The 15,240-nt window shown below is 35.8% G+C and overlaps 2 protein-coding genes and 1 long non-coding RNA gene across 4 annotated transcripts; 1 reads left to right on the top strand and 2 right to left on the bottom strand.

Moving 5' to 3' along the window:
- Positions 1-1,221: 1,221 nt before the first annotated feature.
- On the bottom strand, positions 1,222-1,692 carry LOC139777362 (uncharacterized). The gene is made up of 2 exons (XR_011719335.1): positions 1,543-1,692; positions 1,222-1,457 (listed from the first exon to the last, which is right to left on the bottom strand). It is a non-coding gene; the product is annotated as an uncharacterized lncRNA (long non-coding RNA).
- A 288-nt stretch (positions 1,693-1,980) lies between these two features.
- On the top strand, positions 1,981-4,626 carry Mfap1 (Microfibril-associated protein 1). The gene is made up of 2 exons (XM_071714727.1): positions 1,981-2,213; positions 3,099-4,626. The coding sequence occupies exons 1-2, from the start codon at positions 2,117-2,119 to the stop codon at positions 4,373-4,375; spliced, it is 1,374 nt and encodes a 457-aa protein (XP_071570828.1). The 5' UTR covers positions 1,981-2,116; the 3' UTR covers positions 4,376-4,626.
- Positions 4,627-4,767: 141 nt separating this feature from the next.
- On the bottom strand, positions 4,768-14,610 carry Dcr-2 (Endoribonuclease Dcr-2). Of its 2 annotated transcripts, none has more exons than XM_071714725.1 (26): positions 14,341-14,610; positions 13,419-13,635; positions 13,141-13,267; positions 12,932-12,982; positions 12,617-12,856; positions 12,230-12,527; positions 12,025-12,101; positions 11,828-11,931; positions 11,606-11,738; positions 11,287-11,417; positions 10,739-10,979; positions 9,967-10,218; positions 9,632-9,892; positions 9,379-9,555; positions 9,088-9,292; positions 8,602-8,920; positions 8,156-8,526; positions 7,850-7,983; positions 7,648-7,776; positions 7,051-7,566; positions 6,725-6,928; positions 6,493-6,574; positions 6,095-6,315; positions 5,849-6,020; positions 5,578-5,653; positions 4,768-5,506 (listed from the first exon to the last, which is right to left on the bottom strand). In XM_071714725.1, exons 2-26 carry the CDS (start codon positions 13,589-13,591, stop codon positions 5,332-5,334), a joined length of 4,869 nt encoding a protein of 1,622 aa, XP_071570826.1. In that variant the 5' UTR covers positions 13,592-13,635; positions 14,341-14,610; the 3' UTR covers positions 4,768-5,331. The 2 variants fall into 2 exon arrangements, with proteins under 2 accessions (XP_071570826.1, XP_071570827.1); XM_071714726.1 differs by having other exon boundaries at positions 14,436-14,610.
- Between the last annotated feature and the right edge of the window lie 630 nt (positions 14,611-15,240).

The following is a 15,240-nucleotide window of genomic DNA, read 5'->3' as shown; positions in this document are numbered from 1 at the left end:
AGGTTTCAAAAAGTGATTTCTATACTTACATAGGCCGGAACTGTGGCAATTTTTTTTTAAGAGCGCTGAAGCCATTTCCATAGAAATCATAAATGAAAAATCGACCGTGTGCCTTAAAAGATCCGCGCAGTGTTAATCGTAACGCTTGTCGTAACAGCTTGGCCCCTGACATTCTGTTTCGCCATTTACTGTTTGTGCAACACAACTTATAACGCATTGTGATTTTATGCATATTTTTCTTACGACCACGATCGCTTACGATTAAAGCGTACACGATAGATGTAGATGGGGTTTAACCGAATATGTTGACATCTCTCTTGTCAGCTACGTTTTCAATTTAACGCCTGAGGTAGGCACATTTTTTGTCCGTCATTTACGATAGCCGTCTCGATAGCGTTTCTCGCCATTGTAATATTATGAAACAATATAAAATAAGAGCGCGATGAGAGGCATGACCGCGATCGCTCGAGGCTTGGCCGACCGATAGACTTCAAATCGAGGTGGATGCGGCGAGTTGGGATCCGCCCGGGAACGACGTCGATTTACCTCGGGCAGCTTCTTTGTCTCCTCGTTAATGCGATAGAACGCAGCTCGGTCATCGGGAGGATCGGGAGAGAAAACGCGGCCCATGCTGTCATCAGGCGCCTCGTCGTCGTCTCGCTTAATCGCCTCGCTTCACGACGATGATCGGCAATGTTTCGCAAAGTTAGGCATTTTACGTGTAAAATATATAATAATGGGTTTGTTTTCAATTGTTGAACTGGCTGCACTAGTTCAGAGTTCATCCTTTTCTACTCCACATTGGAAGGAAAAAGATAAACTCTGAACTAGTTCAGCCAGTTCAGGTTCAGCAATAGAAAACAGGCTCAATATGTATTTCAATTTTAAGTGCGAAAACATATTCACGTTTCTGGAGCACGCGTAAAACTATGCAATTTTTTTTGGAGACCCAACACATCCTTACTTTTGAAAAACGAGGAAGTCAAGAAGCCAAATTCAAGTAAACAAGGGTTGTTATAAGTTATAAAAATAATTTATTGCCCAAAGATCAATGAAACAAGTGGAGACGTTTCGACCTTACTTTTGGTATTTCTTCATCACAATGAATAAATTATACAAATACGCGAATTTTAAGAATCCATATAAGTATAACAACCTTTATTTGCTCGAATTTGGCCCCTTGACTTTCTCATTTTATCTAACTTATCTTTCTCTTTTGCATTTAATTTAAAATTATTTTTTATTTTTTAAGACTGTTTGTAAAAATACACGGTTAAAAAAATCAACTTAATTAATCAATCAGTTAATTTATAATAATTTACATTGCTTATCGTCTACATTAAAAAGGTTCGCGTAAACATAACGTAAACAATATGTAAATAAAATCCATGTATAGATATAAGCTTGAAATTTAACAATCCTGGTGTTTCGCGCCAGCGTGCTGTCGCCGCTGCGTTCTGAAAATTAATTACGTGGAGTAAACATCGAAACCGTCACGGATCTTTATTGTAGCTGTCGTAAGTCATAATTGAGGCGAGTCACCTTTGCGCAAACGGTCGGGACAGGCATAATTATGCGAGGACTGCTTCATGGCTTCATGGCGCGTTTCTTCGGAAAATCTTCGCGGTCTCAATTCTTGGAAATTTTTTTAAATTATTATTATAAGTGGAGCGAGGAGAGAAGTTGCGGAAATAGTGCGAGAATGGCAGCATACAGCGCGTAATATTGCTGCGCGGTATTATACATATATTATACAGCGTTTAAATCCGATGAGGTGTTTGTTTTGAGAATTTTTCAACGTGGAAACGATTAATCGAAAGTCGACGAAGATAGCAAAATCGATAACATGGATCCTCAATCTTGTCGATCGTCGATAATAACGCGACCTTCTTTTTCCGACTATAGGTTATGTCGATCTCTATAGTCGCGGATTCGAAGCGCTCGTGTTTGTTTTGTGTTCTCGTGTATTTCCGTGAGCACTCGTCAGCACTCGTCACTTGACACTTCTTGTTCTTATTGCCAACGGTGTTGTCAAGATTATCGCGAGTGAGATCAAATTTTATTAATTTTTTTAATATCTCGCTGTAACACTGCGTGATCTTGATACGGCGTCAAGATGATGATGGACTATTTTGTGACGAATAATTCCTTAGCACCCGCACCGATGGGGATACAAAGCACGGCGGGTGCTGTGCCCGTGAAAAATGATAAAGGTTAGTTTACGTTTGCCAAAGTGAAGTAAAGATTTTAATTAATTAACACTCTCTCACTGTCACGTGTTTTATTTAACGATACACCAGAATCTAACTACACAGCTGTAAGAACCGACAATAAAATATTACTAAAGCGACTGGTCAAAAAACAGTCTTTGCCTGAAGACCTAATTTTTTTTAATTCCATTTGGCAGTGAAAGTGTTAACATATTCGCAATTAAGGGTATTAAAATTTTTCTACTTTTACCTGAGAAACTTCAGCGAATTTTATAAATGTTTCACGAGTACGAAAATAAAAACGATGCGTTGACAAGCACGTGATTTATCATAAATGGTCTTCAGCATTGGAGAGGCGTTTACAAGGAATAATATATAAATGGATGCATTCAGTGGATAAAGCAGCTTGGTGAGCGCTCGGTGATTCTTTAATATGATTAGTTCTTGCCTTCAGTTCTTCGTTGGATCTAAGTATAACTGCATAAACTACAATCATATTAAATAATCACTAAGCGCTCACTGAGCTGCTGAATGCACCCATTGATAACTTTGTTTACCACTTCTGATAAATACTTATGCTTATCTTTTATCTTAATTTTATAATGTCTATTATAAAGTTGTTAAGAGATTCATAGATTATATACGTTTGCATAATTAAGTACAGCAGTGGTAACAGACAAGATATTTATAGTGAAATATTTGGAAATACAAGGCAATTTGTCTGTAATAGATGCAGAAGATACTCACCTTTTTTTACAAGAAATGTCTTTGTTCCTATTTTATTTTAAGAAAATTTGGTACATTTTTATTTTTATATATATGATATGCAACGTTATTTAAATTTCCTTCGCATATCAGAATTTCTAAATAACTGTTTCATGTTTGTAGGAGAATTGTCTATGAAGAAGGTGAAGGTACATCGTTACGTTTCCGGTAAGCGGCCAGATTATGCAGCGGTAAGTTCGGATGAGGAATCAGAAGATGAGGACTTCCTTGAGAGGCGCGTGCACAAGGGTTACGACGACAACGAGACCGTCGCGGACGTCGCCTCACATTTGCACACGAGGGGTAGGGACGAGGATGATCCGCGTCTGCGAAGGTTGACACGGCAGCAGAAGGAGGCGTCGGCCGAGGTGCACGCGGAGAGACACAGACACATTCACGAGCCCGAGCTTATCGAGATCGAGCTAGAGAGAACGCGAGAGAGGATCAAGTTAGAGAGTTCTGACTCGTCCGAGGATGAGGAACTGTCGGATTCCGAGATAGAGAAACGACGGGAGGCCCTGAAGCAGCGAGTGCTGTCCAGGAAGGAGACGGAGGAGGAATTGATACAGGGCGAGGAGGAGGAAAGGTCGGGCGAGACCTCGGAGGAGAGCTCGGAAGAGGAGGAGTACACAGACTCTGAGGAGGAGACTGGACCGCGGTTAAAACCTGTGTACGTGCGTAAAAAGGACAGGATAACGGTGATGGAGAAGGAAAAAGAGGCAATGCGGCAGAAGCAAGCAGAAACCGAGGCCAAGAAAGCGGCCGAGGAACGAAAGAGGCAAACTCTGAGAATGGTAGAAGAAACGATACGGAAAGAGACACAGACGGGCAATAAAGGTAATACCGAGCACGAGAGCAAGTTGAACGATGTTTGCACGGACGACGAGAACGACGAAGTGGAATACGAAGCTTGGAAGCTGCGCGAGCTTAAAAGAATTAAACGAGATCGCGAGGAGAGGGAGCAGCTCGAGAAGGAACGTTTGGAGATCGAGCGTATCCGCAATATGACTGAAGAGGAACGAAGGCAGGAGGCGCGACTAAATCCTAAGACGATCACCAATAAGGCGGCCAAAGGAAAGTACAAGTTCCTGCAGAAATATTATCATCGTGGCGCATTCTACTTGGACAAGGACGATTCTATATTCAAGCGTGACTTCTCTGGCGCGACTTTAGAGGACCATTTCGACAAGACGATTCTACCGAAAGTCATGCAAGTGAAGAATTTCGGACGCAGCGGCAGAACCAAATACACTCACTTGGTGGATCAGGACACGACGCAGTTTGATTCACCTTGGATATCGGAGACCGCTCAAAATCTCAAATTCCACAATAATCAAGCGGCGGGGATGAAGCAAGTCTTTGACCGACCCTTCTTGAAAAAGAGGAAAACTGAAAATTAATAATACACTAATTTTTTTATTTCCCCTTTTATTAATGTAGCAATTACATAACGTATTGTAACACATCGAAGTATTTGTAAATACAAATCTTTCAGCTCGACAAATATATAACTTGTATGGGAAAGACATGCATGAAACTATTATATTGACATACAATTAGAACTGACTTATATCACATTGCTGGCTTGTTCTACAAAAGTAATCAACATGTATACAAAAATCATATAAATATAAACTTTATATATCAGGTATTTAACTCCTATTATTATGGAAGAAATACTATCTTGTTTATTTTGAAAATACCGTATGTACTGGAACTAATGTGTTTTCGCATATTTAATTAAAAAATATAAAAACTAGAAACTAAAAACTAGAGTAAAATTTCTAGACAATTTAAAAAATCATACTGATTGGAACTTTAATATGTTAAATATATTCTTATACAAATATTATCTATAAAATAGATTTATATCGTGTCTATCATCGGATTGACGCAGAAAGAAAAAGATAATTTAACACGAACATCCTGTTGTGGCTTTCCTTCCCCTTCATATTGAAAAAAGATAAGTTTATACTATATATTTTCAATATAAGTGTCTCAGCACATTTTGGAACTCACCCTATGTGTATAAAAACGGAATTTAACGAGTTGTAGAAACATTAATATCTATAAATTTAACAGAAGTTAAAAATCAATACAATTAATCATTTTATGTCCAAAAATTGGACATAAAATATATATACATTTTACAAGTTGGCTTTAATGTTTTTATCAAAACTATGGACTTTTTGCATCAATCTGATGTATCAATTATAACCCGGACACTTGCAGTCAAGCATCGAAGTCTAATTGTATTTATAGGACTTACGAAATATGAAGAAATAATAACAGTTTCGATGTTCATTAATCTATACATATTCATAAACATGCACGTAAACAATGTTATATAAAACAATTAATCTCTAGGAGAACATTTTTCGAGTTGCAGTCTTTTTAATGCTTGTTTTGCGGCTGCGCATTTAGCCTGTTTTTTATTAACACCGAAACCATGGAAGAGTTTCTCCTTACCACCGATAGTGATCTTCAAAGGTATCATAACCATACCAGTGCCTTTAATCATCGTCGCTTCTCTGCAATCAAAAGTGCGTTTTATGTATCTACACAAATGAAAGAGAGAATGTACGTGTGTAATCATACTTACAGGAACTTAGGACGTATATCTGTATTTTCATGTATTACTCGTACTGGCTGTTTAGGAATATTTTTGCTAAATTCGTCTATAAAACAAACATTAAAATTTTAATTAAAAAATGACAGTATGTAATATAAAGTTAAAGGAAATTGACAACTTTTTATTTTTTTTTTATTTATGCTTTACCTAATTATAAGTTCTTCATTTAATTAGATTAGATAAAGCAGATATATATAAGATTATATTTATTTAGTTTTATATATATATATATATATATTACCGATTTCTTTGTGCATAAGAGAATGGATAATTTCCCAGACTTTTGTAAGACTTTTGCCACTGTCAAGATAAATAGCACCGATTAAAGATTCGAATAGATCGCCGAGAGTCTTTGGAACGTCAATATATTCTGTCAGATTACACTCGTCTTCTTCGATCAGCACGCATAACAGCTGTATTATAAAGAAAAAGAAGAAGATGTATATCACTTATTACACTTGCTATAAAATTTGTATCGTTCGCGTACCTCGTCATTAATTGCATAGTCTCGTTCCTCTTGGAACTTCACAAAACGATCAATCATTTCGTGCAACTTGGGAGCGTAGGCCAATAAAGCGATATGCAAACCATACCGCACTGCCAAGCAGGCGAACGTTATGTTATTGACGAGCGCAGATCTCAGATCGGTAAGATCACCAGGACTTAAGTTTCCACAATTTTCGTAAATGTGACACGTTATCAAAAAATCTGAAATTATCAAGAAGATACAGTTTGTTAATCGTTGCGATTTATTTTAAAGAAATTAGAAAATATATTAATAATCTTTCATTCTTTATATGCATTATTCGTGATTATTATATCATTCATATATGATACTGTATTATAATTTTACTGCGTGTATACTCGTCGATATTTTATATTTACCAAGAATAGCATCTCCGAGAAATTCTAGTCTTTGATAGCACTCGGTTATTGCATTCGGTGTATAGGATGGATGCGTGAATGCCTGAAACATGATTTAGATAGTTGTGATTTTGTATTATACTGTAAATATATCTGTATACAGGAAAATCTGCATACACACACACACACACACACACACACACACACACACACACACAATATATTCGCACGGCAATCACTTTTAACAAATTACCTGTAACAGAAATGCTCGATTCTTAAATTTATAGCCAAACTTGATTTCTATAGTATCAGCCCACGGCATGTGGCGGTTCGGATCGCCACTACCAATTACAGGATCAGGTGGATTATTATCCAGTAATTTGTCAATCCTATTGTCAATATCAGGCAGTATACCGAACCATTTGACCAGTTTTGCGGCGCCTTTTATACCGTTACTCTAATGCAAAAGAATCTTTTTTAGTGTCGTGTAAATTATAACATTTAACATAATAAATGCTAGTAACGTTTAATACATTCTCATCTAAGGTCAAGACCGTAATGTTATAACTGCAAACTTACTCTGAGATAAACGCCAATCAACGCTTCTACCGAATCCGCCACGGTTTTATCGGATAAGATTTGTACACCGAGATAATGTTCGACACCCGTTTGCTTATCCCCCTTATCCCAGTTTATCACCGTCTGCTGCATCACACATTTTGTATCTTCGCTTATGTATCCGGTGTACCTCTCCAATTCCGGTATTTGAAATTCGTACAATACATTTGGTGCCACTGATTCACTCAGTAATATCGTTTGTAATGGCCGCAGCACCGTGAACGCGGGCGGGATAAAATTGCTCGTGGGCACAAACGCATCGTTCTTTATACGACCGGGAATACCCTTTTTACGACCGCAATAATAGAGATTCCGATTGCCAATAATCTTTCCCTTGACCGCCGTCAATTGACCCTCGCTGAACGTTGGGAATTTTTGATATAAAAACAGCGATACAATGAACTTTAGATAGGAATCACCTAAAGTTTCCAACCGCTCTAGATTGAACATATCTAGGCCCAGTTTGGTGGTCAGCGCCTAAAATTAAATGAATGTAATTATTATTTATGTAATTATTATTCGTGACATGCGACACATGAGAAATAAGCTTCCACTTACATGCATGATTTCTGTTGAATTAGGACCTTGCGAGGGAGACTGTCCATCAGAGGACGCAAGAACATTTAACGATGGTGCTGATATCATTGACCTTTCTATGTAGTGACCGACACTTTTATTCATATTTTTCTACACATAAATGAAATGATCATTTCAAAAACATATATGATAATCATGACACATATCGCTATATCCTGCTTACCTCGACGCTGTCATCTTCATTATAGTTTGAGTTAGACATAAACTGATTATAATACTGAATATCGATCATTTGAATTTGGTCTATATCGCGATATAAATCACGAGGTTCCTGGTCCCTCAAGAAGGGGTTACAATCTGTTTTTGTAGCCGGCGTTGCGAGTTTGTGAAAATAAATCCCATAGGAATACAAATATTAGAAATAGAAAGAATCACGATGACACTATCAACCTTTTTTTTAAATTTACATAATAAATATAGATATAAATAATATGTATGTGTGCGGAAACAACAGTCAGGTACTACGTACCAAATTCGAACACATTTGAATCTGAATACGTTTGATCCAATTGCGTTTTCTCAATCGAATCATCCGTCAATTCCAATCCATTACTATAATCCTCTTCATTCAATTTATTGACATCTTCCTCTATTTCTAAGGGAGGTAATTTCTTTAATGTTATCGTACCTAATTTAGTCTCTCTTGCAATAGTTACTCTCAAGTCTTCCGCGATTAAGAATTGACAAATTCTGTGAAGAATGGAAGGCAACGTGGTCGCTTTTAACCAATATACAGCCGGGAAATTTATCCTCCAACACAGTTCAGGAATTAGATGTTCCTGAAGATCCTCCAGTGTGTCGTCCGTTTTCTTATATTTCACCGGACCTTCGGGCAATTTTCTGCAAATTACATAAATTAGTTGAATTATATAGATACCACACAAACGTGATTCTGGCGACTGCAGTATACCGCACCTCGGTTTTATGTAGTTAATTTTGATTGGTATTGGTTTCACCTCCAACATAGATTGCTGCAGATTTTCTATAGTCAGTCCATGTTTTTCTTCATAATAATCCGTGAATGTCTCGAAATCCTCATTGGGGAAACATGATTCAGGTGTGAGATCATCACACACTCGCGTAACTACATAGACTGCTGATCCTCTATACGTTGGGGTAACCAGTGCTAACTCGTAATCGCTAGTCTTAAAATGAAAAGGCTTATCCGGCATAATTCGTTCTATATATTGATACATTTCAACAGCGTTCCAATTTATCTCCTGCGTATCATTCACTGAAACAGCAGAAAAGTAAAAAAAAAATATTTAATAGCTTCTTATTAGTATTGATATACACATTGAACATGGAGCTGTATAGACAATAAATTTATATAAAATACAATAGCGCTAAATTATATTACAATATAAATCTAAGTTATAACATAATCACACACATACTTACATGGAACAATTAAGAAGGAATTTTCAAGATCATCGTTATCGAAAATCATAAAGCTTTTAATCACAGGAATAATATCATTGAACAATAAGAAATGAAATCTCTTAAGCAATTGGATATCACTTCCGCTCAACATTATCGTTGTGGGATTGGATTTTACATCGACATTTAATTTACCATCCTTCATGAAAATCGGAAACGAGGGTATCTGACAAACATGAGAAAAATTTTATTAACGTGACTAGCAATTTAAACTAGTTCTGCGAAAACTAAAATGTTAGTAAATGCTTCTACCTTTGGCAAACTCTTTGTGGAAAGAATACCAAAGCCATTCTTGTCATTAAGCAAATTATAAAAAACTACACGTCTATTATCATAGCTCGTCACAGGATACGTAGAGGTACAATCAAGAATATGAAGATACAATGGCTGTAAAGGCTGTGGATACGCACCATAAAACGCAAGCGGATGCTGCAAAAGCATTTTTATAAGTAACAGCTCTATATAAATGTATATAAATCTTATTTGACACATATAGTATACTTGCTTCTAATGTATGTTCTCGCTTTCTTTTATATGTGCCAGATTGATAATTGTCTTCATCTATCCAATTTGGGAATAAGTAATCCAAATTTTGTGTGATTTCATCGTCAGTTGCAGGTAATAGCTTATCGTTCAATGCACCTAGTTCGTGCAATCTTATGCAACTTTTCATAGCAGCGGATCGTTTAGCACTATCTATACTTTCCATAAAATCGCCGTAAATTTCAACTTTTAGTGGTGACAAGTTTGGTAATTTGAGAGAAATCTGCCGAGTTTATACAATAGATAAACACTGTTAATAAATTATGAGGATTAAATAGTAAAGAATATGTATAATACTTGAAACAATTTCGCCTTAGGACCATTCATTTCATACAATTTCCAAACCGGAACCAGACAAATAAATTTAGATTTCAGTAGAGCAGTGCAATACATATTTATCAAGCCAATCACGGCCATTTCTGTTAGGCAACTTTCTACAACACCATTACGTTTCACTGTATATGGCTTGATCTCAAAATCAGTATACAGTTCGTTTACAATATCGTCTTGAGTAGGTAGCGTACGCTGTTCGCTTTGTCCCACCAAAATCTAACAATACAAAGACAATCATATTATGTTTGCCACTGTATTTCAATGTACTTTGTCTTTTTATTTAGACAAACTGTTTATTATACTATTGCATTATATATTTGCACCATATATATTTCTTTATTAAATATGAAATTATCACTGAAATACATTTTCGAACTTTGGCAGCATATTCTAATTACAATACCTTGAGGATGAAAAAGATCTTGTGATCATAGATGCAAAAACGTGCATTTTTTCTTAGTTATGAACATTTTTGCGATAGTTTTGCAAGGGTTTTGTAAGCTAAAGTTTTGGGATATTTGCAAGAATATTGTTCTTTTTTTCATTTTAAAACAATTAATGCACCTAATTTCTTTGCATATCCATGCATGCATCATGCTTATTATTCTAATACCAGCTATTAATAGTTATGACTTGAAAAGAAAGAATTTTTGGTCCTACGATCGTACGATCTTTTTTCATCATCAATGTATGAGCCTTAGTAGTGATTTATCTGTTATCATATCGGACTGCTTACCCCTTTCAATTGCAACTCTGTTTTTTTGTACTCATAATATCTCAGAAGAAAACCGTAATCCTCTTCCGGCATTAAGATTACATAATTACTCGAACTGTGGCGTGCCCGACCCTTGCTTTGAACATATCCTCTAAAATCCATTGGCATATCATATCGTATTATCAATGTGCAAGTTGGTATATCGATACCTTCGTCAACAACATCGGTCGCTACAATGCAATTTGTCGTACCCCTTTTAAATCTGTAACACAATGCATTTTTTTATTTAATTATTATTATACCAAGCTGACTAAAGAATATATTTTTTTTTCTTTCTTTGCTCATTAATGAAAATCATAATATACTGAAAATACTTTTTATGCATCTGATATGTTTACAATATATAAAATAAAGTATAATTTGCATTATTTGACTAAAATGTTAAAATCATAAATATTCAGTGAGTGTATAATATGAAATTTATAGATATATTAGGAAATCGTTCATAATTCGTGAATTTATCGACTTACATCCGTAAGAAAACAAATATGCAAAAAATGAAAGATTACCTTTGCAACACTTCCTTGTTCCATTTCGCAATACATGAAACTTCTCTACTATGTTTGTAAGGATTATTCTGAAATCCAAGTACGTAATCGGGCGAAAGGAAACTGTATTGCTTATCGTGTGTAGATAGTGTCTAAAATAATATATATTTCTAATATTAAAAATTAAATGTATACTTTTTTCCGAGTTTATTAAATAATTAAATTTATATTTATGATTACAAATACTAATTTATAGGTGAAAAACAGCGTTTTTAAAAGCAATTATTAATTTGTACTATTGCTAATCAATTATTGATAAACAGCACATAAAGAAATTTACTTTTAATATATGATATATCACTTGTGTCATAAATCTTTCCTTGACAAAAATAATGCAGCAAAACTTTTGTTTGTTCAATTTATCATTATCCAACAATATCTCAAGTAATTTAACGACTTGGTCGGATGAAAATCTGAAATTATATTATTGTAACATCAGTCAATATAAATTATTATAGTTTGCACAATAAACTTCACTAATTTTTTAATACTTTATACCAACTTGTACAATCGTTCTAATTCTGTGAGATCTTTCATCTCGTTATCAAACAGTTTCCTTATTAGTATTACTTGAGTAATTAGATAATCCAGAAGAATCTCTGTCGTCTAAAATAGAATCAATAAGTCGTTAAAAATAAAAGTAAAGATTGTGGAACACTTAAAAAAAATATTTTAATCATAATTTTAATTAACTCATACTTGGTCGTTGCAGTATTTCCTTAAACTCTCTAGCTGGATTAAATGTAACAAAGCGGACTTATTTCCACCATATATGCCTACAACAAAAATGATAATATCTTATATATGTTGAATGTTTATTAAAAATTCAATAATAAACATAAAGATCAGAAATATTGAGATTCACATGTACGTCCTAGTACATCCATATAAGTGAATCAATTACCGGCATGTGATGTAGTTGTTTCTATGTCTTTCAAAATAGCTTCTAACTTGGAAGATTTTGATTTAGGCCGCATTTTCACGCTGGATTCATTATATATTTCATCGAAATCAATCTTTACATTTTCTAGAATTCCTGAAGTTGTTTCTATAATACAAGTTATCTTTTTCATTAAAGTTGTCTGTGGAATTATACATTTTGTGTATTTGACGATCTCTTCTTTCGGGTTTGTACAATATCCTTGGATACAATCTGTTGACCCTATAGTTGCTATCTTTGCATGGAATGTTATTTCTAAAGCCTGTAAAGGATGTGAATGATTTTAAAATGCCTAAAGATCATATAATTAAAGATTACTTAGCGATAAGATGATGGACTGGGAATCTTTACCTTAATTGTAGATTCAATTTTATCTGCTTTTACATTGGCGTTTAGTAATGTTGCCGACATAGCTAAGATACGTGGATGTTTTTCCTTAGCGCAATCTTCAAATCGTTGCATAATTAGTCTCATTGGATGATTAGATACAGCTCTATGGCACTCATCAAATATGATTAAGTTTACTCTATCTAACTTCATGCGTCCGTGCCCGAGGATATCCAGAAAGATTTGCGACGTCATTACCAAAACCTGGGTCATACAGAGTCGTTACCCATCAATTATTTCAAAATAAAATCAGAGTAAATTGATACCGCAAATTATTACCTCGTGTTCTTCTATTTCGGCCGTCCATTGTTGCTCCTGCCAAAAGTCCACCTGTAATTCAGTGCCTGTAGATTTAAGCCCTAAGGTACTTGAGAGTCGGCTGGTGGGAGACACGCACATAAGAGAAAGCACGTACCTCTGTGCACTCAGGTCGTGTGCGTGTCCTCCACCAGCCGACTCTCGAGTGACTTAAATCTATCAGCACTCACCTTCATGTCTCCGCTGTAACCTTTACATTTTAGGCCCGTGTGCCTACTTATATAATCCGCTTGTTGCACCACCAATGCTACTGTGTTTACAACGAATATACTACGTTTCCCACCTTCCCGATAAGGTCTAAATGTAAAAAAAAAAAACCTTTTGAAACCAGTGTATACATATTATCAACACAGGTACGCCGTGTTGTTCGATTGTTGTGACGATTGAAAAAAAAAAACATTGTCAGATCAGATCAGAAAGAGAAACATTTTCATGAAGAGTTACGTACCTGCGTACATCACCGCTTAGATGTTTCAGGAGCATAACAGCTATGTATGTCTTGCCCGCGCCAGTTGGCAGGTATAGTATCGTGTTATTTTTCGTTGCCCTTTCATACAGATCTATTTGATATGCTCTCGGTGTGAACCCAGTCTCATTTTCTGGATTAATTTCCACCTCCATTGTTTAATACAAATCAATCGCTGTGATGTTAGGCTGTAGAACGGCTGAAAAGTGACACATTCAAATGAGCAGCTGATAATATTTGAAAGATAGATCAATATATTTAATATATTTCATACAAATGATCTATATGCTCTTTAACTGTCAAACGACGGATTGTCTGATTAATCCACAGCGAGTACTATGGGTCTGTTTTCTATTGCTGAACTGGCTGCATTAGTTCAGAGTTTATCTTTTCCCCTTCCAATGTGGAGTAAAAAAGATGAACTCTGAACTAGCGCAGCCAGTTCAGCAACGGAAAACAGACCCCTTGTTTACTCTACAGATAGAAAACAGATCTATTCACGACAGCTGGATACCGTGTTCCCATAGCAGAAGTCCCTAACGGATTTTCGTCCTGCTACATTTATAACAGTTTTGCTTTTCTCGAAAATGATAATACATCATGATAGAAAAAAATTGAAATACAAAGATCTGTTCGAAAATAATAAATCTAAACGAAAAGCGCGTACGTCGAACACTTTATTTATCCGTTGCGGCAACGTGTCGCGAACGTGTTTTAATTAACTAAAATATCTGACGCAAATAATTCCGCGGTTGGGTAGAAATATACCGGGTACTCGGTGGGCGAGAATTGTGGTCGACTGCCGGCGAAATTACAGTTAAATCACAGTTAAATCAGACTGCCGGGCGGTCAAAACTTTTCACGATCTTTTTCAAAATTTTCTCTCAATATTCTGAATCCTTACCGACCACGTTGTCGCGCGGCGCTGAATCGTTTCCAGGAAGCCAGGAAGATCAACAATTCCGAACTTAATTAGGAAGCAATTAAAAATCACAACACCTGATCGTCCTCGATCCTCGATCACGTCCAACTACTCCAACTTCATTGTCTGATGAAATCACGAAAATGCTCCGCAGTGCTTCGCACTGAACCGCGGGAGAATCCCGAACTCCCCGAAGATCCCAACAGATCCCCTTCTACCATACCATCTGACTCGGGGAAGGATAAAAAAAAAAAAATAATAATAACATCAACAATACCAATTCACGTGAAGTGTCATTTCGTGAGGCTTTAATTGGACGAGGACTAGGGAATTACTTTGAGAAAACGCAAGGGTTCTTTTTAACAGCCAATCCATACGACCGACGTGGTCAACGATAAGTTGGCCACGCACGCTGGTCGTGGCAGAGGCCGTGGTTACGTCATCCAAATTCCGATTATCCTAATGGGGAGGGGGTTAATTAATTAATATCTGCAGTTTTTTATTAATACAGACAATGTAGGTCATATATTGTTCTACAATTCTGTAATTTCTATAATTCTAAACACTTTTAAATAGAATTATTATAGATATTTAATATAAAAATAAAATGTACGATTGATTGTGTGTAATAAGAAATGATTTACTTTTCATAAGGGCGCGATATATCTGTCCCAGGCCGGTATTCATTTAATGCCCATTTCTACCAATGCAGATTAACTTTAATCGCGGTTTCACTTGCTCTTTATCTTTTTCTAGTTCTACGAATTAGAAAAAGATAAAAAGCAAGTTAAACCGAGATTAAAGTTAATCTACATTGGTAGAAATGGTCATAAGACCGTCTTAAGTACAATCTTAAGATGTTATGAACCAATCACAGAGCCG

The sequence above is a fragment of the Temnothorax nylanderi genome, unplaced genomic scaffold, assembly GCF_030848795.1.
Source record: "Temnothorax nylanderi isolate EJ_2023f unplaced genomic scaffold, tnyl_v1.0 TNYL_tig0145_pilon, whole genome shotgun sequence".
In the NCBI taxonomy this organism is placed as follows: domain Eukaryota; kingdom Metazoa; phylum Arthropoda; class Insecta; order Hymenoptera; family Formicidae; genus Temnothorax; species Temnothorax nylanderi.
The sequence above is the reverse complement of the archived record's forward strand: the minus strand, read 5'-3'. Positions and strand labels throughout refer to the sequence as shown.